The 26,335-nt window shown below is 30.1% G+C and overlaps 3 protein-coding genes across 7 annotated transcripts; 2 read left to right on the forward strand and 1 right to left on the reverse strand.

The window, feature by feature from the left end:
- Positions 1–948, reverse strand: LOC111291395 (auxin-responsive protein SAUR36-like). Its single transcript, XM_022883093.2, has one exon. The coding sequence runs from the start codon at positions 651–653 to the stop codon at positions 126–128; it is 528 nt and encodes a 175-aa protein (XP_022738828.1). The 5' UTR covers positions 654–948; the 3' UTR covers positions 1–125.
- Positions 949–10,123: 9,175 nt separating this feature from the next.
- LOC111289580 (protein MICRORCHIDIA 7-like) lies at positions 10,124–18,583 on the forward strand. Of its 5 annotated transcripts, none has more exons than XM_089768532.1 (21): positions 10,124–10,277; positions 10,433–10,922; positions 11,372–11,446; positions 11,579–11,613; positions 11,699–11,777; positions 11,989–12,081; positions 12,180–12,264; positions 12,820–12,895; positions 13,380–13,508; positions 13,695–13,793; positions 13,903–14,004; positions 14,663–14,824; positions 14,904–14,999; positions 15,641–15,692; positions 15,766–15,877; positions 16,005–16,078; positions 16,204–16,571; positions 17,181–17,275; positions 17,361–17,448; positions 17,710–17,832; positions 18,105–18,583. In XM_089768532.1, exons 2-21 carry the CDS (start codon positions 10,466–10,468, stop codon positions 18,192–18,194), a joined length of 2,490 nt encoding a protein of 829 aa, XP_089624658.1. In that variant the 5' UTR covers positions 10,124–10,277; positions 10,433–10,465; the 3' UTR covers positions 18,195–18,583. The 5 variants fall into 5 exon arrangements, 4 of the variants coding, with proteins under 4 accessions (XP_089624658.1, XP_089624657.1, XP_089624659.1 ...); XM_089768531.1 differs by having other exon boundaries at positions 10,463–10,922; positions 16,201–16,571; XM_089768533.1 differs by having other exon boundaries at positions 10,126–10,277; positions 10,463–10,922.
- A 1,228-nt stretch (positions 18,584–19,811) lies between these two features.
- On the forward strand, positions 19,812–23,551 carry LOC111290960 (protein TAPETUM DETERMINANT 1-like). The gene is made up of 3 exons (XM_022882481.2): positions 19,812–21,211; positions 21,487–21,591; positions 22,793–23,551. Exons 1-3 carry the CDS (start codon positions 21,133–21,135, stop codon positions 23,131–23,133), a joined length of 525 nt encoding a protein of 174 aa, XP_022738216.1. The 5' UTR covers positions 19,812–21,132; the 3' UTR covers positions 23,134–23,551.
- Positions 23,552–26,335: the final 2,784 nt, after the last annotated feature.

A 26,335-nucleotide genomic window follows, 5' to 3' on the forward strand; every position in this document is an offset into this window, starting at 1 on the left:
TTCATTAAAGTAAGAAAACTTGCATTACTTTCTATTACATTGATATATGTGCATGATCTTCCCACTACTTAAAAAAAAAAAAAGAAAAAAAAAAGGGAAAATTTTGTAAACAGTAAGCTTAATAACTATTCAATCCGAGATGGAGTGAGAAGTTTATACGATCCATAGCTTTTATTGATACTAGAACTGTGGCGACGGGAAGGGCTGCAAAGGATTAATGGACGGTATGCAAAGCCGCAAACAGGACTTATGTCTTCTCCACTGTCCATCTCCGCCAAAACTTTGTAGAACAAATCAACATCGCATGGAAGCAAAAGGGGACCTTCACTGCTGAACCCGTATTCAAGTGCAGCGTCTTCTAGCAACATCTTGAATAATGGGTGGTTGGCGAAGTCGGTCTTGATCACGAATTTTTGTCTTTGGGGTCCGACATAGACATAAAAGCATCCTTGTGGAGCTACCAGACACTTCTTTTTCCCGTTATCTTCTTCCAGGGAAGATGATCTTCTTGAGCAGTACCATGGCTTGCTCTTTTTCAATGCGTCACAAGAAGTTCCTGATGACTTGTTGATGACAGTGCTTCCAAGCGAGCAACATCTGTCCCAGGCCCTGACGAGCACGCTTTTCTTCCATTTCATCTTCACAACATCCATTCACAAGAGGAGCCTGTATTGATCAACCCTTGACCCTCTTTTCCTTTGGCCTGTTTCTGCGATCTTTCACGAAATTGAACTGAACCTGAAAACAAAGAAAAAGAGATACGAGGTTAAGGGCAGAAGAAGACAGCACGAGATACGCTTTTTATAGAGTGGATAATCATCATCACAAAGCTAGCCCTGGCGAGAGTAGGCACTGTTATATAGCCCAATACCCCATATACAAACTCCTGCAAATAATATTGCACTTGTCAACGCATGCAAAAACGTTGCTGGATTTTGAATATAAATTGTTTAAATTAACAAGGTCAATATGAATGACAATAGAAGCCACTTGCTTGTGTCTCCATCAACTCCCCTCCCTCCTAGTGTACAAATAAAATAACAAATACAAATTAATTCAAACATGAACTGAACATATAATAAAATAATAATAAAACAACTAATTAAATTTTTAAAAAATGAGAAGATGTGTTGAGGGCAGAACTTTACAATTCTAATATTTATGGCATGTCTGTTTTGTACTAAATACATATAAAATATAAAAATTATTATATTAAAATTCATATCAACACATCAAATATAAAACATATTTTTAATATTTGCTAAACTAATATATTATTTTTATCAATTTTAAATTATATCACTTTTATTTTTGTATTATATTTAAAATTAACTGTCAAACTTGAGAGCTTAGTCCATGGAGGACAAAAAATAGAAACCTGTTGAGAGATAAGCCTTTTGTTGGCATTGGGTGATACATTGTTGTTAATTGTCATTAGCACAAGGACAGAGACATTGTAAATTGGCCGTAGGTAAGGAGACTTTCTTGCAAGTCTTCAATTCACCTTTTCCAAATTTTTTCCAAACTATGTGTTTGGAAAGGAAAGTTTGAAAGAAAAAAAAGTAAGATACGTAATGCTGTGGGGCACGGGTTAATTATTTTTGTGATGACTGATGACAGCTCCTTCCATCTATGTACTAAGCTAATTGGTAAGACTAATTCTACATTATCTTACACCAGGTTTCAATTATGATGTTGTCCAAAAAGATAAATATATATATATATATTTTTCATCACCTAATTATGATGTCCCGCTGATGTGGATTGCTGTAATCCCACGCCCTGGTTTTATGCATGGGAAATTTAATCAGATTCTTTCTGTCAACAAGTTTTTTTTACAAACTTTTTGATCATTTTTGTACAGTAATTTAAATTTTAAATTTATCGATAATTATATAAATCAATTAAATTTTAAAAAATTATTTAATTATTTAAAATTAACGTAGTTTAATTTATTGACTTGGGTATGTAGTTTAACTTGTTCTTTTTGTGCATTTCACATCTGGTTTTCCCATTTTATTTCTTCATTCCAATCCGATTATACAGATGATACCTTCACCATATAGTGACTTCCAAGTATACGAGTTGACAAGAGGCAAACAAAAGAAATTAAAGAAATTGAAGGTGGCTGCTATAGTAATCGCATTGTTGGTGGAGCATAGAAAATTAATTAATACTAGCAACTAGCTTTATTTTGGGCTTCAGGAAGATTGCATGAATGGGTTAAATTCCCATAAATTCTTCTAATCCCTTTCTTTCTTTCTCTACAACTTAACTTCTTGCATTCACTCGCCGCAGTTCTTGATTTTTTTTTTATATTTAAAGTTGTAAAAATTTAATATTTAATCATTAAAATTAAAATTTTAACATTTTATTGATAAGTTAGGTGACTGTTTGTTTTCTTTGACTTCTTGAAAGCTTAATTTCTTGAAGTAGATAAACAAATATCAAGACTTATTTTTCCATTTTCTCTTATAAGAGCTCCTTTTTAGTCAAGTGTTTGATTCAATTATTGAAAAATTTTCACCGTTTTTCTTACAAATAGTTTGGTTTTAAAAACAGATAATTAGTTTATCAATGAAATAAGAGTTCAATAATATTAGAATCGATTTCAAAACTGAAAATTTCGAATTAAATCTCATCGTAATCTAAAAGAAAAAAAAAGGTATCAATAATTACATTTTGAGCATTTCACTTTCTAATCAATTTAAAAGAACTTGACATTAATAAATGTCACTTGCAAATAGTGAATTTCAACTATAAACTATAATTTATTACTGGAGTTTAAAAAAAAAATGTAGACTATATTATAGCTTAGTAAATACATTTAAAAATAAAGTCACTTGCAAATGGTGATTTTCAACTGTAAACTATAATTTATTACTGAATTTAAGAAAAATGTAGACTATTATAGCTTAGAACATACATTTAAAAAATAAAGTCACTTGCAAATAGTGAATTTCAACTATCAACTATAATTTATTGCTGAATTTAAAAAAAAAAAAAATGTAGACTATTATAGCTTAGTACTTCATTTAAAAAATTTGTGCATGAACTTGAAGTCAATGGCATTTTTGTGAAATGGAAATTTGATCTCACAACAGTTGGGAAAAGCCAAGAACATTGGACCAGAAGCATCTTTTTGGTTGCCTGAATTTTACTAAACTAGGGGCAGATTTCTGAAAGTAAGATGGATGAAGACATTTACTTTATTTTATTTTATTTTTTGGGCAAACATGGAGGAAAAATAAACCATCCATTCCCATTATCCATACTTGAATTTCCTTTTCCATAGGTTTGGACATGGCCCACCTCGTAATCATTACCTCAACAAGTCAAATCGACTTTTTTATTGGATGTTATCATATATTAAATTGAATAATTTAAAACACACGTTACATTACATCATATAAATATGATATAAAAATAAATATAAAAATAATTTAATTTAAAATTTTAATAATTATTATATATAAATTTAATAAAATAAAAAATATATTTTATATTTTTATATTAAAATAATTTATAATTTATAATTTTCATATAAAATATAATATGAAAATAATATAAATCACGGCAAATACTAATCCAACTTACTAAAATTAAGTATTAAAAGTATAATTAATTTATTTAATTTTGGACTGTAGCCAAGTAAGCAATTCAACTTTGCATAAATTATTATTTATTGGTTTAATCTGCTTAATTCGTTAGTATTGGCCAATGAGAGAATTTGGATTTGAATATTACTGATTTTTGTTGATATTATCTAAAACGTAAATCTCTTCAATAAATGAGTCAGCGAATCGCACATTTACGTAGTAATATTCGGATTAAGATGACCTATTTGTTTTGAATTTTGTAACAAAACAAGTGAAAATAATATCTTCAATGTGTGTATAACCATGAAAGTCAAAGCTAATGAACAAAAAATATTATAATTAAAAATATTAAATTGAATTCAATTGATTTATAAATTTATTTAAAAAATAATATTTAATATATTTTAATTTTAATTTTAATACTAACAATAAATTTTTTTATCCTTGATTGCTTTTGATTTTTGGCTGCGGCCTTAGGATTTCCTCATGTGAGAAATAACCTACCTAGATGGGTCAATATTGAACTTTATGATTATACTTTAATTTTGTTAAATTTGTCATTGTATTTTTAATTTTATTATTTTTTAATATAAATTAACGTAATGGATTAAATTTTGTCATTTACATAGTTTAATTCTCTGTGAAATATTTTATTTTTATTATTTTTATCAAAAAATAATGAAATGGAATTTTAACTTACCTTCATTCTCTTATTTCTATTTGTATAATTTGAAAAAAAATATTACGTGCTTAAATTTTTTCAATTCATAATTTTCAAAATTTTGATCAACATTTATGTAATATGAACTAATGTATAGTTGTTGCTGCTAATATTAAGTAATTGTAATATAAAATTAATGAGATACATTTAATTAATTAATTAATTAATAGAATTCAACAATAGTCTAGAAAGCATGCCAATTCAAACTCCTTAAAAAAAATGCTATAAACAAACAATATGGTCCTAAATTCTAATACAAGTATATAAAATAATATTACAGACAAACAATAGAGTTCTAAATTCTAAAACAAGTATATAAAATAATAATATATGCTACTTACTACATAATTTTTGTTGTTTTTATGAATGTTGGCACGTTGCATTCATAAATAATATCTAAAAAAAAAAAAATACTATCATGTTGATTATCCGAAGTAGTGTATAATTTGTCTTTTTCTTATACATCATCTTTTAAATTTTATAAGTAAAATTAGAATAAAGTCTCATGCCTTATTATTTATCATATTAATTTATTAATTTTAATAAATAATTCCAATAAAATATGTGATGACCCTTTAAATTCATTGATGAAATTTTAAATTTTAACTTAATTTATATTAAATTTTTTTTTTTTGAAGAGTTCCTCGTGCCTTATTGCTGCCGTAGGCCCATAACAAGAGTGGGCAAGATCCGTTTATTTCTTGGTTTTAAGTGGGGCAGTGAGATGGGCCTAAGTGGAAGGCCCGAATATAGTATCTCATATATGACACTCTGGGCTCTCGCTCAGTATACAATTGCATGTATTTGCCATGCCGACATCATATGTATGTCAGAATAATAAGGAATTTAGTAATTTCGTATTTTTTTATTGTATACAAAAATAATTTATTTATATTGATATAAAAATAAAATATATTCTTTATTTTTATTAAAATTTTAATTCATGTAATTTTTTCTTAAGTCATGCATCTGTATTAATCTTTTTTTTTTCAAAGCAATTATTAATTAAACTTAATAATTGTATTAAGTTTGAGTTCTTGAAAATCTAAAATGCTTGAGAATTTTTCATCCTCATGAATCTAAAATTCTTATGAACATGAATTTCTTGCAAATTGAATCTTTTGCAAATTTTTGAAACCTGAGTTTCTTGTAAATTTTTTAATTTATTGTAAACCTAAATCTCTTGCAAATCTTGGAAATTCTTGCAAATCTAGGTTATTGTGAATATGAAAATCTTACGAATCTTTCATTCTTACAAATCTAAAAAGGTTGTGAATTTACAAACTTTGCGAATTTTGAAATATCTCTTGCAAATCTTTGAAATTCTTGCAAATTTAGGTTATTGTGAATATGAAAATCTTATGAATCTTTTATTCTTGCAAATCTAAAAAGGTTGTGAATTTACAACCTTTGCGAATTTTGAAATCTTACGAATTTGAAATCTCTGTGAAACATGAAATCTTTGTGAATCTAAAACCTCTTAGAATCTTGAGTCATTTAAAAACTTTTGAAATCTTTGCAAATTTTGAAATTCTTGCGAATCTAAAAACCTTTGCGAATTTTAAATCTTTATGAATTTTGAAATCATAACAAATTTTTTGTGAACCTTGGAGTTTTAAAATCTTTTAATTTTTAAAACCTTGTAAATCTTCGAAGTTTTATAATAAACTTTTAAAATTTGAAATTGTGAATTTTTAGATTTCAAATTAAAAATTTTTAGTTTATTTGGACTCCAACAAAAGGGACGAGGAGAATATTTTTCAAATTTTAAAATTGTGAAGGCTTTCATTTTATAGGATTTTTTTTCTCAAAGACATCCGAAGATGATTTATAAGACCTTAGGGCATGATCTTTAAAAATTTATGGATTGGTTAATCTCCTATCTTGATTTAGACTTAGACCTAGTCATTTTTAACCTCTACTCAATTCAGGTCATTTATTTTTCTAACTTGCAGTTCAGTTTTGGTTACTTATTTTTTACTTCAACTCAGTCCAAGTCATTTTATTTTTTTGACCTGCGGTTCAATTTCGATCATTCATTTTTTATCTTGACTAAGTCTAAGTCATTTTATTTTTTTAACTTGCGATTCAATCTCGTCACTCATCCTCGATCTTGGTTTACTCTAGATCATTTATTTTTCTTGCCTGTGGTTCAATTCCAATTAATTAACTTCAATATTTGCTCAGTTCAGATCATTCATTTTTTTAATTTACGATTTAGTCCCGATCATTTTTATTTTTATATGGCTTGATCACTTTTGACTTTGGCTTAGTACGATCATTTTTACATTCTAATTTGATTTAACACAAGTAATTTTAATTTTTGAACTCAGACGTAATGGTTGTATATGTCTTTGCATCATTTTTGTTTTACAAGAATGTGCAAAAAGAGATAACTGTAGACATCCTATTTAGTCTAGGGCTCAAACTGATTGGGTCTAGATCTGATCTAAGCCCAATTATCCAATTTCTTACATTTATTTTTTTTATCTTGTTTGTCTTATTTATGTATTTATCTTTTTTTTATGTTTTAGTCTTCTATTTATTTGGTTTTAAAATTTTATCATAAGTCATGCCAATGAAACTTGTGAAGTAATTTGAGCACTAATCAATAATGATCTTGACAATTAAAACTAAAATATGATCTCTTCAAATATTAAAAAAAAGTTAGAAATAAATCAAATCAGGGAATCAAAGTTAGATTTAATTGGAAAATTTTTTAGAGATTCTTAAAATTAAGGAAAATCGAGACAATTTTAAAAATTAATTAAACCAATTTTTAATTAGAATAAAAAAAATCAATTCAAAGCATAATCAGATTTGTAATCTTTTTTCATTCAATGCAAATCCCTAAATTTCCTAGCAAAATACCTTATATAAACATTAATCAACCACACAACACAAATAAAAAAAAAAAAAAGGAAAAGCCTACTAGAAAATGAATAAATAATAATCTATATTCAAACTCTTTAATTGGAATTGGTGGCAGAGCTATTTGGTTGGAATTGTGACTATCTGCCATTACAAATTAAGGGATACTTCCATCTAAGCATGTCTCCAATCATTGAGAGCTCTTTCGTTGAAATTAGTGACTATTTGTTACTACAGATCAAGGGATACTTCCACCTAGGCGTGTCTCCATCCATTAAGGTAATTTTCTCATTTGTTTATTTATATATTTATGCATTTATTTCACTTTTTTTTATGAATGTATAAAATGAAATTTAAATATTGTGAGTTTTAAATTATGAATTTTTTATTTCATGGGTTTAGAAATTTTAAATTATGAATTATACTAAACTATTTGACAAATTCATAATGATTTTTTTTTAAATAATAAAATTTTCAATTCTACTAAACTATTGGAGGATTTAAATTTTGAATTAAATCTTATCAAAGTTTTAAAGGACTTAATGAATTTTAAAAAAATAATAATAATAAAATTTTTAATTTTACTAAATTATTGAAGGATTTAAATAGTGAATTAAGTCTTATCAAACTATTGGATGATTTTAATGAATTTTTTATTATTAATAATAATAATAATAATAATAATTTTAATCCTACCAAATTATTGGAGGATTTAAATCTTGAATTAATTTTTACCAAACTATTAGAGGACTTAATGAATTTTTTAAAAATAATAATAATAAAATTTTTAATTCTACCAAACTATTAGATAATTTAAATATTGAATTAGATCTTACCAAACTATTCAGAGATCTGTAAATCTTACCAAATTATTAAAAGATTTTACTAATTATTTCTTTAAATAAAATTTAAATAAATCTGATGACGAAATATCTTCAGATAGGACATTAATCTTCCTAAATACTCCTAAAGTGAGAAAATTATCTTAAATTACTACCAAATTATTTGATTAATTTTAGGATTAATTTTCAACAATTAAGTTATTTGGTAAATTATAAAGATATTTTTAGGCTTGAATAATTTGAAATCAAACCAATACCATCATTTAGATGGGCGTTGTGAGGGTAATATAACCTTCCTCATGCGTAATCATACTCTCCAACTTAAATCTAATTTCATATACTAGAATTTACTATTTAAAGATAGTTAAGTAAAGCTTTAGACTTCTCTTTAAAATATGACAAATTCAGTTAAATGTCCAATCGTATCTAAATAAAAAAGTTGGTGGTGATTCTTAAAATCTATGTGTAGCGATAGGTCAATAGATTTATATGTTAGGACAATAAGAATTTGACAAGCTTTATAAATTGAGAGTAATTTATGTAAAAAATTATAATGGATTATTAATTATTTGTGTAATATGTCTTTTTATTTTGAAAAGTTTATATAGTATTTTGAAAATTTCATGAAAGACAATAAATTATACCAAATGTAATTAATACTTATATAGAAAGACATATGAAAATATGTTTCCAACTTTAGACTTTTATTTTAGGTTAGAATTTTTAGCATTATATGCCTTTTATATTCATTTAAGTTGAGAAATACATAAAATATTTCTTAATTAAATACTAAAATCATTATTATTAAATGTCAATACTTTCAAAACATATTTCTTATTTATAGTATACATTTTTTATGTTTAAAATTAAGAATGTTTAAGATAATTTAATTGTAACACATTTATAAAAGGCAAGAATATTGAATATTTATAAGAAAATAAATAACTTAATTTAGTCAAATAAATATATTTTAAATTAATAAAATGTATATGAAATGAAATCAAAATAATTAAATGTAAGACATGTGACAATTGTTCAAAACAATCAACATGTAAAAAAATATATGTCCACATTAGATTTTTTTATCAAAAATTTTAATTTTTATAAATTTATATAAGATGAGATGAATGATTTATTGATCACAACCCATATATATAAAATCCAACATTATAATGCATGATTAATTTTACAATAAAAACAAAAATCTAACATTATAATATATCATTGATCTTATATAAATATATAAAATTATAATATTACTTATATATATTTATATATGAATAACATCTATTACTCAATGGTATATTATATTTAATCAAATATAAATATATCAAATAATTAATTAAGGAATCAACTCTTAACTGTAATTATTGTGGTTACTAAATTTTATATAATATTTTTTATTAGATTTTAATAGAAGTTCTTTGAATCATTAAAAAAAATTTATAATCATAATTATAATATTTATTAATTTTATGAATTATTAAGAAATTCTTTGATTATAATACATTATTGATTTAGTTTTGATTTATAATTTAAGATATTTTATTATAAATAAAAGGCAAGTTAATTAAAAATTTAAAAGAAAATAAATATAATTAATGTATTAAAATATTTTTAAAATTTTATAAAATCACATCAATTCATATCAAATTTTTAAAAAATAAATAAGAATAAATATAATTAATACATGATATGTGATAATAGATAAAAATTATCCACATGTTAATATTATAAGTTATCCATATTGGATTTTTTTTTGTCAAAAATTTTAACTTTTATATATTTATATAAGATAAGAGAAAGATAATTGAAATTTATGTTTATACCGTGTGTATTTTTAAATAGTTTTAAATTTATATTTAAAAACAAAAAAGGTTATAAATTATTAAATAAATTTTAATGCAGCAATTTTTGAAAAATTGAAATAAAAAATAAATGTGTAAAAAGTGGAAAACTCAAGAGTTTGAGTTTGTTTAATTAATTACCATACAAAGTAAAACATATTTACCAAAGTAAAAGTTAATTAATTGCACCGACTTAGGCTTCGGCTCCACTCCTATAAAGACCAATCAACGGAAAAACAAAAAGAAATTCAAAACATAAACCGTTTGGTCTACAGAATTTCACTCGTTTGGTTGCCTCGATTTCTTCGAATAGAAGCCATCTTCTTGAAGCAAAGTTTCTACTGTTCTTTTTCCGATCCAAGTTTTTGAAAAGAAAAAAAGGGAGAACGAAAGAAAAGTATTCTCCAAAATCTGCATTTTATTTTCTTTCTTTTTTTTTTTAAACTTTTAAACCTTTTCAAATCTCGCATGCAAAAGCTTCTTAACGAAGAATCTCGAAAATTTTGATCTCTTCTTTCCTTTATTTTGATTTATTTATTTATTTATTTTTAGAATTTCGGTTGTTTTTGATTTGGCGGCCAGACCATGGATGTTCGCGTGAAGCAAGAGATTACGGAAACGTTAAGCACACAAAGACGGATTCTAAATGGTGTTGAACGGGAACAACCTGCCTCGGTAATCGAGCTCAGTAGTAGTAGCAGTGAGTCGGACTCGAGCGATGAGTCGGACGGCCCGGACGAGACGGATAACGCCAATGGCGCCGTTGCTGGAGGGGAAGGACCTGGAAGTAGGGCTTCAAAGAAGAGGAAGGTGAATGACGTTGATTTTGTGCTGCCGCTGGGGTTTTTGTCTCCGTTACCACCGGATGATCCGGCTCCTGTTCTGTTGGACTCTGATATGGCGGTTGCGGAGATTCCCGCGACGGTGGGACCGCCGGAACAGGCGGCAAGTAGGAGTTTGAGTTCGAGGGTGCTTTGCAAGCAGTTTTGGAAGGCTGGAGATTATGATGGAGCTCCATCTTCTGATTGGGATTTATCATCAGGTATTATTGTTAATAATATTATATTATAAGGTATTTTGTTTTATATACATTATATTACTATATATATATTTGTATTTATTTTTGTCTAGATCAATTCTTTTGTTTTCAATCTGTCTCTCTTGTAATTGAGTGATTAATCATGCTTACAAGGGATAGCAAATGTTAATTTGGTGCCAAATTCGGATATTTTGGAGTCTTTGTTGTTTTGAGCAATGTTTTAGCCAGTGAGGTCTCTGCATTTGTAATTTTGCTTTGCTTGAGGAAATATGCTTTAACGCTACCCCTGGCACTCTTTTTTTTTTCCTTGCTTAATTCTTTGTTCTGTATTGGAAATTTAGATTGTTAATTTAATCATGTGGATCCTAAATTATTAATTGTTTGAGCTCTGTTCTTGCTTTGTTTATTGATGCTGTTTAATGCTTCTGTCCTTAATTTCATTTGAATTGTAGGTGGCATGGATCGTGTCAGGGTTCATCCAAAATTTCTACATTCCAATGCAACGAGTCATAAATGGGCTCTTGGAGGTAGGGTTGTCTAACCCATATACATATCTTTTCTATGAATTTTAGATATTCCAGTGGGTAGAAGAAAAGCTTTTGTCTCTTGTTAAAGTTTTCTTGTTCTTTTGGCTATGTTTATTAATTTTACTTCTGCAGCTTTTGCTGAACTTTTGGACAACTCTTTGGACGAGGTATTTGACGCCACCACTTTTTCAATTGTGTAATACTTGTGGTTTTTTTTTTTTTTCCAATTTTATGTTCATTTTCTGATTTCAGGTCTGCAATGGAGCTACATATGTTAATTTAGACATGATCAAAAGTAAGAAGGATGGGAATTTAATGTTGCTAATTGAAGGTATTGTGTTTCATAGATATACATTTTTGTTTGTTTTGGTTATTCTGGCTTGTGTCCGTTGTTCAAATAGGTTTTTCACCCTCTTTAATGATGTTTTGTGTATCTCAACAAAATGATGTTTTATGTAAAATAAGTATTACATATTTCTATGGTCTTCAAAGAACCAAGTTGTTGTGTTGATAACATGATAAGTTTTGGAAGTTTATTGCAGATAATGGTGGAGGGATGGATCCTGATAAAATGCGTCAGTGCATGTCTCTTGGATATTCTGCAAAAAGCAAAGTAGCAAACACCATTGGACAATGTATTTAGTAATTTCTACCCTTTGGAAAAGAAAGATAGTTTATAGTTGCTTACTTGTATTTCACATAGGGCATTTTATACTTGTATTCTTTTCTACAGATGGCAATGGATTCAAGACTAGTACCATGAGGCTTGGTGCAGATGTTATTGTGTTTTCTCGGTGTTGTGGAAAAGATGGAGAACAGTTAGTCTTTCATAATTCTTTTTTTGAGCTAGAATGATTGTTGTTAATGCAAATATTCAATTTTTTACAATAGTGCCCTTGATTGCTGAATTAAATGTTTATTTTTATTGGATTGTTTGGTAGGAAAACAAGAAGTTTTTGGCAGTCTGCATGTTGTTTAAGTAAATGTGTAATTTGTTTGCTTGGGAATGTTTTATGTTAGACCAAGAAATGCATTGTTGTAACTGGGTTGACTGGGTTTTGGTAATAATCTTCACCCTTAGTAACTCCCTCTCCCTACTGGCACTAACACGTTGTAGCAGTGCCAGTAATTAGGGATGTATCGGTAGCTTATAGGCAATGTAAAATGTTCCAAAGTTATCATGCTGCGTCAAACAAAGGGAACGGGTTCCTAAATCCTTGTGATGATGTTTGTCTGTTTGAGCTTCACGCTTATCTGCTATCTTTACTCTATTTTATGCTTTTGTTTTTTTATTTTTACATCCCAGAACTACCTTTTCTTCTTTTTGTTTTTGTTACTGCAAAAGGTAATCAAATTCTCTGGTGTTGTTTTAGCCTCACACAGAGCATTGGGCTGCTCTCCTACACGTTTTTGACAAGCACAGCAAAGGAAGACATTGTGGTACCCATGGTAATGTCAACTAGAACTTTGTATTGTCTGTGTGATGAATATTCTGGTAGTAACTATCATTTGCATTCAGAATGGGTGTGCAAACACAACATAATCACTATACATTTTAGAGCCCAGTTGATGTAGGTTCAATGACATAGAATTACACTTGTTTCTCAGGCGCAACTTATGCTTTTAGCAACATGCAAGCTTGAGAGAATGTTAAGATTTGTCTTTGGTCTTTTTTTTTCTCTGTCCTTTCCCCTAAAGCATCTCATTTTCATAGCTACTAGATATTCTGTGCTTAAGCCAAGTATTTGCTGTTTATTTGCCTAATGTAATCCATGCTTGGAATCATTATTTAGTTCAGGATAGAAAAAGAAAAAGAGAATTGGGGGATCAAGTTTGATATCATATTTCTCTGTTACTTATATATCTGGTAAGCTACTTGAGAAACTATGCTATGGTTGTGCCCTTTAATCATTGTGTGGATTGGAATGAACAGCTAGATTATGAATGGAAACAAAGAAAATGGAACAAGATCGTACGATCTACTGCCAGTGATTGGGATAGGAATTTGGAAACTATAGTACAGTGGTCTCCATTTTCCAGTGAAATGGACCTCCTTCGTCAGGTATCTGACTTTTCTTCACTTTTGGTTTGCACTGTTATCAATGTATTCCCCTGGTGTCATCATCTCTTTTTCCATTGTTTTGCTAGTTATCAATTTTCTGTTTGTCTATTAAGCTTGAATCTTCATTATGCTTTGGGCTGTTGTTTTGTTTGATTATGGTAAAATGTTTCCTTTTCCTCCTTGTAGTTCAATCTGATGAAAGACCATGGTACACGGATTATTATATATAATCTCTGGGAGGATGATGAAGGGCTATTGGAACTTGATTTTCATGGTGATCCACATGTATGTATCAGATGTCCTGGATTATTATTTTTTTACTATTTAAAATTTTAAACGTTAACAGAATATAATGTATTTGTGATGGTAAATTTTGATGAATTATTGTTGGCAGGATATCCAACTTAGAGGTGTTAACCGTGATGAGAAGAATATACAAATGGCAAAAGAGTTTCCCAACTCTAGGCATTTTCTGACTTATAAACATTCATTGAGGGTAACAATGATCATTTTACAGTTTCTATGGAAGAAATTAGATTTTTACCCTTGATAATGGCTGTTTGTGTTTTATGATGCCTTAGCTGTGAGTTAGATTGTTATGCAGCCATATCCAAAATTTTAACTTTTTACTAATGTCAATGGAAAGGAAATGTATATTATGTTGAAATCTAAAATAAACAAGAGGAAGGATAAAACGAAGGAAAATAGAACGACAATAACAGAACAACTAACTTGTTTAGGGCTTGTTTTGTTCTGTAAAATGTTTTTCATTTACCATCCTCACTTTTACACTAGATATGATCTATCAAATTATATAAATAACTAAACTTGAGAGGCCTTGTTTTCTAGCTTTACAGGAAACTTGAGCAATTTCAAATAGTTGTCGAGTTTTCAAGAAAATTGGAAAACATGGGATTCAAAGTTTTGTTATTTACTTAATTTTATATAGAATAAAAATGATGGAAAATGGAAAAGATTTTCTGAGACTAAACTCGTAATTAGTTGTATCTTGGTTCAAGCAAGGTGGAAGATTTTAAAATTCTGGATGCTTTACTTGGTTTGTACTGATTAGATGCTTAGCCTGAAGTAGCAACTTTTTTTTTTTTTGCTTATTTTATTTGATTTTTAGTTTATTTTGTGTGTTCACTCTGCAGAGTTATGCATCAATACTTTATTTGAGACTTCCTCCTAACTTCAGAATCATTTTACGTGGGAAAGATGTCGAGCACCACAACATAGTTAATGATATGATGCTCACTGAGATGATAACATATCGACCAAATCCCAGTGCTGAGGGGGCCCCTAAGGATTTGAATGTAATAAATATTACTTTTCTGTTCTATTTACTTCACTGTATTCTTGTCTGATACTGTTTTCTGGCATTTCTGTCAACAGCTGGCTGCTTTGGTGATTATTGGTTTTGTGAAAGATGCCAAATATCACATTGATGTTCAAGGTTTCAATGTTTATCACAAAAACCGACTCATCAAGGTTTGCTTTTTATTTGCTTTGAATGTAATGTGTCACAAGGATTGCTAATAAATATTCTTTTCATATCGTGCTCATTTCTAACTTGCACCATGTTTTCTTTCTTGCATTTTCCATTATACGGGTCCTCCATTCCTGGGTAAGATGTTGGCTTGATTTTGGAGAAAAAAAAAGAAAAGACTTATCACTCTTTTCTGGCAGCTTAATTTATTCTTCTCTGAATATGTTAGAATTATTACATGTAGCTAGATATTGCCATTGCTTCTTTGGTGAGTTGACACTAGTTGTTTAAGATAAAGCCAGAGGCATATGTTTTTGCTTTCAATGAATTGAAACTTGAAGTTATTTCTTCATTGGAATTACATTTCTTTCCTTAGTTGACTTATTGTTTGTTGATACAGTTTGAGGGTTAATTTTGCTTGGGAAACAGTACTTGTTGCCTTCTATTCTGTATGAAATGCTAGTTCTTCTGGTTATTGTATGTTATAGGATTCTTTTGCGAATTGTTTCACTTTCATTTTTAAGTAGTGCATCCCGTGACAGCATCTTTTGCACTTTGCCTAACATACTAGTCAAATTGACCTTCAATATATTTTCTTTTTACAATGTTCTTGCCTAATGCCTTCTTTCATCCGCTTCTCCAGCCTTTTTGGAGGGTTTGGAATGCAGCTGGGAGTGATGGTCGTGGTGTTATAGGTATTGTTTCAGCATTAGATATGCCTAGTTAGTTTACTGGTTTATATTCTAATTCACTCTATTCTTATGACAGGTGTTTTAGAGGCTAATTTTGTTGAGCCAGCTCATGATAAGCAAGGTTTTGAGCGTACAACAGTTCTTGCAAGACTTGAAGCACGACTAGTACAAATGCAAAAAGCTTACTGGTTTGTTGTTCAATTCTAGATATACCATTGGTGTTGATGTTATATTTGCTTTTAACTGCCACTTCTGGATCCAGGAGTTGTTTCCTTATTAACTCATTTCTAATGATCTTTGACTGCTTCATTTTAGGTCCACCAATTGTCATAGAATTGGCTATGCTCAACGGCGTAACAAGAAAAATATAGAGCAGTCTTTGGGCAGAGGTATTTGACCTGTTCTCTTATTTCTATTCCTTTCTATCTTTTCTTTTAAAAGTTATGTATTGTTGTGAATGGTGAACTGTAAGCCACTCCCTTATTGATCTATCACATGCATCTTGATCCAGTAGATACTTCGCCTGATCATGATACACAAAAATCTACACAATTGAATAAGAAGAGTACTTCTAGCAGCAAGCGACTCTCTTCAGACTCAGACAAGTTGTATTCACCCTCAAATTGGAAAAAAAGAGGCAAAGAATATCAGAAATTTCCTGAAACAGTGGATGGTGGATATGGGAATGGACATGTATCTCGCAGGGGTGATTATAGGAAAAGGGCTTCATTAGATAACAGTTCAAAGGACCTCAGAAAATCGGGAAAAAGATTAAGCTCATTTGAGCCATCTTCCCCTTCTGCAGAGCATGCCAGTGATGATGTGTGTGAGGTCTTGCCTGAGACACAAGCTAATGGCAGCAATCAACGGTCTAAATCAAAGGTTATTTTTATGCTTTGCTTATCTTACATTTCCCATTTGCATTTTATTTTTTACCTCATTGCGAGTGTTACTTTTGCACCACTTTTAAACTCCTGTCTTTCGGGGTTGGTTGGAGATTTTTCATAAAGCATAAAGCTGAGCTGAAATTTGCAGTCCTGCAAGATGGTATTTTTAATCCGGTCATTGAAATAAGCAGATCTATATGCTTGGGAAAAATAATTTATTGTGGGTTGCTAAATGGGTGCTAGTTTTACTTTGTTATTGGAAAATATTAATGCTTCCTTTCGATGGCTGGTGGGAAGGATTCCTACTGTGCTATCACGTCGATTCCAGACTGGACCCTTAGATGCAACTCATTGTTGTTTTGGGACAGATCGTTCTAGCCCATTGCACTGATAAGTAATTAATTGATAAGTCTTAGATGCAACTCATTGTTGGTTGGAACTCATGAATAAGTTACATGTCCCCCTATCCCCTCTCTTTTTTATATGTGCATGCATGCAAGTTATTTTTGTGTTGAAGCAGTTTCTTGTCTGGAACAAATGATCTTTCTGCACCGTTTTGTGTATGTGTGTGTTTTTTTGGTAATCATTTTTGTTCAAGTGGCAGGAGCATGGTCTAAATGATGGTGAGCCTTCACTTACAGAGACCAATTTATGTATACTGGAGCAGTTGAAGCAGGAGAATTGTGAATTAAAAGAAAGGTGTTTTTAAAACCATATATATTAGGCTTTATGGGTTTTGCTATGACCTTGACTCTAGTCTAAAAGATCTTATTCTTTTTGGTAGACTAAAGAAATACGAGGGAGAACATCAAAGTGAATTGCTCAATGATTTGCAGAAGGAAAGAAACCGGTGCAAATCACTTGAAACTGAGGTATGATCCCTTCTCCAACTAGCTTAAGTAAATGCAAGGAATAATGCGAATATAAATGACATTACATCAGTTTGTGATGTACTTGATAGTTTGCTTGTATTATTGCTTTGTGGTTAGCATGGAGACATGCTTTAGTAAAGTGTGAGAGTAATTGCCGTTTTTATCTTGACATCAATGCCTTTATGAATGTTATCGATAAAACTTATTTTTACTGGGATGTTACACTTATTTTGATTTCTTTCTTTCTTCTAATTTTATTAGCTGAAAGCGGCACAGAAAAAAATCGAGCAACTGAACATTGAACAAGAAAGTCTCATTAATATATTCTCAGAGGAGAGGGATCGAAGAGACAAGGAGGAAGAGAACTTGAGGAAGAAGCTAAAGGTTATATTCTGTCCTCCCACTTTCTATTGTAGTTCTTGCATATATTTTCTCATTTGAAGCTATCTTCTTCCCATCCAATTTTCTTCTTAGAATTTACTTAAGAAAGAAGCTAAAGGTTTCATGCTAGGCTCCCTTCTCTTCCCCCACCTCTCTGATGGCTAAAAACACTTACATTTTGCAACTTCTTTTCTCTATATTTTGGATTTATTTTTTATTTGATTAGTTTTTTCATTTTCTCAACTCATCAATATTGTGAATGGTTGGCACTGTAGGACGCATCTACTACCATCCAAGAGTTACTTGACAAAGTTAAGTTGCTGGAGAAGATGAAATCTTCCAACTTCAAGCCTGAACGTCGATAGCCCTTTATAGCTTTAGTTTTGGTGGCGACGCATTTTCCCTTTTCGCTAGCAAGCAACCAGAAATGATTCATTGCAGTCTTCGGATCAACAGCAATTCTTTTTGTAATTTTGTCTCGATATTCTCACTTCTCTGACATGAGTAGAAATTAAGTATCATTGTACATGCTTCTGTTAGTGCTAGTGACTCGTCGTCATATCGGTGGATGTGATTAGTGGGTAATGTAAACATAGAAATTCTGAGGGCTTGCGTAGATGTCCTAGTCGTTTTTAAATTTTTAACTTAATCGTTGTTTATTCCTTGTATTGGTATAGGATTGTATAAATTGTAAATGTCGTATAAGATTGTGTATAATATCTTGAGATAATCCACGACTCTGAAGTTTCAACTATATTCGACTAAATGTGTACCACAAAGGACGCATGGTAGTAGTGTCTCTCGGTCCATAAAATTGGTTTATTGGGATGTGTATCGATAGCGATGATATATTTATTGATTTTTTTCTCTATTCGAAATGTGATTTAATTACTTTACTTATTCTTTGAGCACTTATTGTGATATTTTCGAACAAATTTTGTGTCTAGATGTCTTGTTAAATGATCAAATTGATTCATTTTATTTATTTTACTGAGACGTTGAGTGTGAAAACGTTTGGTTTAGAGTGAATTAAGGATTGGTTTTGATATTATTTATCACGTTACTATTATTTTTTCTTGTAAAATTAATTTATTAAAATGGGCACCATCAATTTTTTATATATCAACTTTTATTTTCTTCTCGGAGATGGAAGCATTTGTCTACTCCATCTGAACAATTGGGCGTGACAGTAATACTCGGTTAAAGGCCGAGGGTAACAGCTGGAGCAGCGACAGGGGTTTCGCTGCTAGCGGAAAGCCCTTTCTCTCTCTACCGAATGTTTTAAGTTTGACCAGTGTGTCATTGTGTGGTATCCAGGCAAGCTCCAGGACATCCACCTACCTCGACAGCAACATATGTAGGCGCTAGGCAATTGATGACACTCTTCACTCTAAGCTCAAAAGGGAAAAAAACACCGCTCTCTCAAAGAAAACCCCAAAACATGGAAAAGCAATAATATTTGGCTAGGAACTGCTACAAGAAATCACTTTCTCATTACCTTTTCATTCCTGGTCCCCATAAAATACAATTGTGGAAATCCACCCTTTCAACCATCTCTTACCCAATTGGTATTTTGACTTTTTTCCTTTCCTTTCCGGTGTTTCATCTTACATCAAACCTTAATTGTTTTCATGTCAAACTGTTTTTCTAATTGGATCATCCCCTTACCCCCTTTTTTGATGATGCAATATTGTTTGTCTATAAATTCTGAATATTTACACCATTATTATAGAAAATAATTTCTCCCTAACTAACCACATAGAAAACTATCCTTTTGCATAATAGAGAATCACATTTTTAATATTTTTAATTTGATTAGCAACATTGCATGTTTATCATAACTTGCATGTATCTAATTAGTAAAGATAAGCTTCAAACGATAATTTAAATTTAAATATACCCTAAAAAATATAATAAAAAAGAGATTGGTTTTTTTTAAATTCAATTACATTCCTTATTAAAGACCAATCCTATCAAAAGATTCTCTCCAAACAAAATAACAAATAAAAAATTTGGCCGCACGTGACATTGTCCACTGACCCCACCCGCCCGCACGTCGCCACCTGAAATTATCAAAGTTTTTAACTTTCCCCCCTTTCTCCACAGCCACTCTCAATCCAATCATCCTTTTCATCATCAATTTTTTTTTCATCAACACGCCACGTGCACTTCTAACCATGGTTAAGTTTGATAAACCAATTTCTTTTGCCAGCTTCAAGTTGCCCACTACCTCTTCTCTTTCTCAGTCTCATCTGTATCTCCAAAGGTGATTAAGCATTTTTTGTTTTTCTTTATTTTTATTTTGCATTGAGAAATATATGTTAAAAAAATGGTTGATTGAAGTAAAAATTTGGATGTTAGTTCAATAAATGCGATCGACTTTTTTTGGGATTTTTCTGTTTTGTCATTTATGTCTTTGATGATCTTCTTCTGCAAATTTTGTCGCTTCAAATATACATGTAAAAAAAGGAAATAAATATATAAATATATAACGTAATTCTATCTGCTCTGGTCTCTCTCTGCTTCTCCTCTGCAGCGCTGTTGCATTGTTTGTATACTGTACCGTCTGCTTTGTCGACTGCTCTGTAAATTCCACTACCCTCCCCTTTTCTTTCATTTTTTTAGCCTTTTTTTTTTTTTTCACTCGGAATCCATTTTCTATGCTATTTTTTGTTGTTTGGGTTTCATTTTCCTTTGCATTGCAAACATTGCTTTCGCTTCTCTCAAGAACTGCCACTCTTAGCACCAAACAAAAATTTACTTCCTTTCTTAGGAGACAGGAAAACAAGGAAGAAACCCTCACCAAAAGAAAAAACGTTGAAACGAAAATGGGTTTTGAAAAACTCTTCGTTTTGAGATAGGTCTAGTGCGAATCGCCGTCGTTTTGAGGTTACTGTTTTGGAGCCTAAGCTTCAGCTCTCCTGAAACCTAGTTGGTGTTTGTAGACTTCTTTTTGGTTCTAGACTTCTAGTCAAAATCTGATTCACCTACTTGTGATCTGACGGTTGTTTTTGAATTTTGATGAATGGGATGTGATGTTCTTCTATATAAATCTTCAACGTTGTTTTTGATGCAGATTTTCCAATATCTGAAAACACCCAACAAGCACAAAAACACCATTTGCCACTGGTTTTCTTCCCTGGCGTTTTGATCGTCCCTTCTACTCACGGTTCAACTCACCTGTTTCAAATTCCCCGAGTCCACTCGTTGACCTTTTTCGACTTGGTTTTCCGAGAGAGAAAAGTTGAAAGATAATCTGATATAGGGTTTCTCTTGTTTTGGTGTGTCATTTTGCTTTCACCGATGAATCGGCGATTCCTTTTGGTACTACCCTCGTTTTCCTTCGCCGTATTATTCCTCTTCCTCGTCGCGCTTTTCTCAGGTGCGTCATTTACATGCATCAGATGCTCTTTTCTATATTGCTTTGTTAGTTTATTATTTTTTTTGTTGGCTTTTTCAAAGTGGATGAGACCTCTCTTTCAGAAGCATGGGGGGTTCTCCATGTTTCTATTTCTCATTTTTTTCCTTTAAAATTCCCTTGTTTTCTTCCTATTTGTCTCTTTCTGTTCATTATTATAGTATAAAAGGGTCTTCTTTAACTAAATTCCTTTCATTTTGTACTCATTTTTTATTTTAATTTTGGGTTTTTAATTCCAGGTCAGGGTAAAAACATCAGTGGTTCATTGGGTTTGAAGCTGATGAGGTTGAGGATCAAGCAAGGGCACAGCACTGTTTCTACGCCACACCGCAAGCTTCTTCGTGGTAAGTAGAAAAACAGAATTGACCCACTTTTTTCTTCATAATAAAATGCCAAAAAAAGTAGGATATGGAATCTTTTATCCTTGGTTTATGTCATTGTTTTCGAATGTGGGGGCTCCCGGGGATGACCGGTTTTTGATTCCAAGATTTTGTATTCAATACCAAAGCGTACGGCTCTAATGTCAGGGGTTACACGTCTGTTCTATTTCTTTGATTATATTTTTAGTTATGGTTGAAGCTAACGTGCACCGTTTGTTAACCATGGCTGTCGTCTAGCCATTGATGATACAGTTACTGTTTTGATAGTAACTTTCTGATGGGGTCCTAATATCCCATCAAAGTTTTGTCAACCTCTTAGCCTTCTTCGTAATTGAAAGCCTAGTAGTTTTTTTTTTTTTTTAGCGGCAAAAAAAAAAAAAGCTTAATGTTTTTAGCCCACCGTGATCGGTGCTGCACTGTGCCTAGTGCGCAGAGCACCATCTTTTTATGGTAGCCTTTAAATCTATTTAATTAATGTATTTGGAGAAAAGTGCTTTTTGAGCTAACTCAATGCTTTGTTTGAATTTTTTTTTTTTTTTTTTTATTTAACGGGGGTTCTCAGGGTTCCCAATTTCGGGTTGGTCTAAACAAGCTTATCGACAGGTCTAGTGAATTGTTAAGAAATTATCTTTCATTGGTTTTAAATAAGCTTATTGATGCGTCTAGTGAATTCTTAAAAAATTATCTTTCATTAGTCTTAAATAAGTTTATTAACGGGTCTAGCAAATTTTTAAAAAATTATCTTTTCACAGTTTTTTAACGGATTGGAACTTAAGCTGCAAAAAGAGGACTATAATTTTTTAAGTCAACAATCCATATTGAATTTTCATTTGCAATAAAGAAAAAAAAGGGTTAGATGAAAAGTTGTAAACTTTAAAGCAATTTGCACTGTGTCCCCCCTTCTACAAAGCCTTTTGGGTCATATTTTGTCTGTTTCTTTGTCCCTACAATTCCTGTGAATCAGCCTCCTAAAAAGTGTATTTTGTCTGTAGATGTTTCCCCTTATTGGTTGTTTTGGTGGGTTTTTCACATTATAATTGTTTTGTTTGTTTATTTTGCTGTAAAGAAAAGCGGACCAGTTTTGATTGATAGCTTAGCCTTTCACTATCTGAATTTTAATATAAAAGCCTCTTTGCTTTTGTCTTTTTTCTGCTTTTGTACCCAGGTACAGCAATGGAGGAAACCAACCGAATTTGGGGAGAGAAGTGCACCAAGTCTGATATTGTGATCAACCAGGGGCCCACAGCCCCACTCCCAAGTGGCATACCAACCTACACTGTTGAGATCGTGAACATGTGTGTCACTGGCTGTGACATCTCTGGAATTCACCTATACTGTGGCTGGTTTAGCTCGGCTCGCCTCATCAACCCCAAAATATTCAAGCGCCTTCGCTACAATGACTGCCTTGTGAACGACGGCAAGCCCTTAGTCAATGGTGGAACACTCTCATTTCAATATGCCAATACATTCCTTTACCCTCTTTCAGTCTCCCGTGTGGTCTGTTAGTAATAAGATGAAGACCAAACTATAAACATTGAACAGCTAGCCGTGTTGATATAAAGCCACTTAAAGCAAAACTGGTTAGCTTTTATGTCTTTTCTGGTTTGAGTTCTTCTGAGAGATTGATTGATAGAGGTTTGATGTATACTTCAAACTGTTTGCCTTGTGAATTTTTCTTGCTATTGCTTTGTGGAGCTAAGGAGGAGAAACTCAAATGATCACTGGTGTGAATGGGTTTTGTTTCAATGATTGATCGACCATGAATTTTGGTTGTGGGTTTTGTAAATAGGCATGTGGTATATGGATTGTAGGTATGAGTAAGAAGCAATATGCTAGAAATGGAACTGTGATTAGAGGATGTTTCTGTATCAAAATCGTTTGATCATGACATTGAAAAGTGAGTATGAATGAATGAGATGCTTCTTCTGATACTCCATTCCTTGTTTTTTTTTTTTTTTTTTTTTTTATATGTCAGAAAGGCCATCTGTGCCAACTTTGCTGGTTATGGCATTTGTTCCCTGGTTCCTACTCTCTATCCTTTTAACGTGATTGTTGGTTGTCATTATTTTATTGAACTAGGGGACAGGGAGACTGCAAAAATCGTCTTAAGCCATCCATGCAACTGGTCAATTCTATGCAGTTTCCTGTGGTTGTCCTTTTTATGTGCAAACAAAAACAACGCAAGATTTCTACAGCTGGTACCTGGTAGTACATTTCTCGTGTATTGAATTGGGTTGATATATTCTTCAGGGTCACAGCAATGAAACACTGAACGCATTCTCAACTATTTCATATTACAGTAACCAAAGCCGTACTTTTGGATAATATAACCAAGTACTCATTCGTTGTTGGAGTGCAAATTTAACAGGTTTTAGTTAGTCAAAAACTGAATGGATGTATCCGTTGGACGTTCCATCTTTAAACCTTCTTAACAGTGTAAAACTAGTATCTGTCCTATTATATTGAAACCGATGTTTGAGTCGGTTTCAAACGAGTTGATGTAATAGGTCAGTAACACAGTTGCGTCTAGCAGGAGTAAAAAACATGGCTGCTTATTTTGTGAATGTCAACCTTAGTAATGCTTGGGCAATGGTGATTGAACTCTTCCATGTTTGATCAAGTGTGTTTAATTGTAAGGGAGCAGTTGTACTTGTAACCATTTAACTGCTTTCTTTGATAATAAAATCAATTCCTTAGCTATCTACGGATGGTTCAATTGACAAAATGAGCATGATTGTTTTTTTATCGTTTGGGTTTGAAAATCAATTACTTATTAATTTGAACTTAATTTATTCGTATAACTAGTTTTTTAATCTGTGTCATGCACCATATTTTTTTATTATTTTTAGTAATTAAAAAAATTTAACTTTAATTTTTTATATTATTTTAATAAAAAATTTGCAAACATCTATTAATTTATTATATATAATCATACATTCAAATGTTAAGGTACAACTAAATAAGAGTTTTATACATATTGTAATACTTTTCCAAAGTCAAAACTTTTGTAAAATTTTAAAGAATTATAAAATTTTTTTCTTTTTCATAAAAACTATTATTTTTAATTCATTTATTAAACAATGAAAATTTTGCTACTCTTTTTTTTTTGTTCGATCAAAAAAACAAAGTTCAGTTTTAAATAATCAATATTTTTATTATTGGTTTATATAATTTTTTTAATGTTATAAATATTGTTATCTACGCTTTTGGATTCATCACGTGATGTTGGTACAATTTCTTTAGGGTTTATATTCTTTTGTGCTTTATTATACTTTTAATTATGATTTAATATTTATAACCATTTGACTACTTTTAATAAAATTTTACTTTGACTTATTAAAAAGAAAATAGTTAAGACTAATAATTGTTTAGATGTGGATATGAATATATAAAAAATATATCATTTGATTGAATTGTAAAAGACATTTATATTAGTGAAATATTCTTAAATTATTAAATCTTATAAAGCTAAACCAAAAAAAAAAAATCAAATAATAATAACAATATATGATTGAACTACAAAATATAATTATTATTTTGCTCATAACCATTTGCTTTTTATTTGTTATTATTTTTTTACATATATACTTTAACATACATAGTTGTTTTTTTATTAGAACATAAACCAAATATACAAATTGAGAATTATATATAATTTAGATCTCTTGTATTTATACATAGCAAATATCTAGTTTAACTATATATATATATATATATAAACATATGAACTAATTTATTTTAGAATAAATCAAATCTAGATGTATATATCATATAACGCAAATAAAATCAAATAATAAGTTTGAAGAAATAAACAAAAAGAGGAAAATAATAAAAAAATATAATATAAAAAAAAATTAGTGAACTACACTTATTACCTAGTTGAAACCTAGCCAAATATGCGTTCATTTTCCTTTCATTATTGAAATCTAAAAAAAAGTTAATATCATCAAGAAGAAAAACAATTCAACACCATCACAAACTTATTTTTAAAACTAAAATATAAAAATAAAAAAATAATAAAGGTATAATATAAATTTATTTATTCATGAGTATGATGTGGTTATTATTTTTTCTAGCTTTTGTCCATTTCTGTCAAAACCCATAAACCATAATTGTCAAATAAAAAAAAGATTAAATTTTTTAATTTTTAATTCTAATAATAACATATAAAATAACATTGGTTAGACGATGATCACTTTATGAGTTATTTACTTTTATTTTGAGATTTTGAATTCAACAAATAAAAATTTATTAAGCTCACACATGCACACATAAATATATATATATAGAGAGAGAGAGAGAAAGAGAGAGAGGAGAGAGAGAGTTAAGATTAAATTTAAAAGGATAAAGATAAATTATGATTTAATATATTTAAATTCAAATTTTATGTAAAATTTATAAATTTTTATAGAATTTGATTTGAATTTAAATAGTTACCCAAAAATATTAAATTTATATATTTTATTCAATAAAATTATTTGACACAAGATAAAAGTTTATTAAGCCCATATATATTTGAAATTATGATTAAATTAAAAAAGAAAGGTAATTTATAATTTAATATATTTAAATTTAAAATTTATGTAAAATTTCTAATATTTTATATATTTTGATTTGACAAAATATATAAATTGAGAGCATATATATAATTTAAATCTCTTATACTTATGTATAGTAAATATCAAGTTTAACTATATATATATATATA

This window comes from Durio zibethinus, chromosome 11 (assembly GCF_047325235.1).
Source record: "Durio zibethinus cultivar Kanyao isolate XHJ-2024 chromosome 11, ASM4732523v1, whole genome shotgun sequence".
NCBI lineage: Eukaryota > Viridiplantae > Streptophyta > Magnoliopsida > Malvales > Malvaceae > Durio > Durio zibethinus.

Bases quoted from the DNA above. Each gene is read 5' to 3' on its own strand.
- LOC111291395 (XM_022883093.2), bottom strand. From the start codon at position 653: ATGGATGTTGTGAAGATGAAATGGAAGAAAAGCGTGCTCGTCAGGGCC.
- LOC111289580 (XM_089768531.1), top strand. From the start codon at position 10,466: ATGGATGTTCGCGTGAAGCAAGAGATTACGGAAACGTTAAGCACACAA. The intron at 16,572-17,180 runs GTTATTTTTATG...TTCAAGTGGCAG, and splicing joins ATCAACGGTCTAAATCAAAG to GAGCATGGTCTAAATGATGG. The intron at 17,449-17,709 runs GTATGATCCCTT...TAATTTTATTAG, and splicing joins GCAAATCACTTGAAACTGAG to CTGAAAGCGGCACAGAAAAA.
- LOC111290960 (XM_022882481.2), top strand. From the start codon at position 21,133: ATGAATCGGCGATTCCTTTTGGTACTACCCTCGTTTTCCTTCGCCGTA. The intron at 21,212-21,486 runs GTGCGTCATTTA...TTTTAATTCCAG, and splicing joins CCTCGTCGCGCTTTTCTCAG to GTCAGGGTAAAAACATCAGT. The intron at 21,592-22,792 runs GTAAGTAGAAAA...TTTTGTACCCAG, and splicing joins ACACCGCAAGCTTCTTCGTG to GTACAGCAATGGAGGAAACC.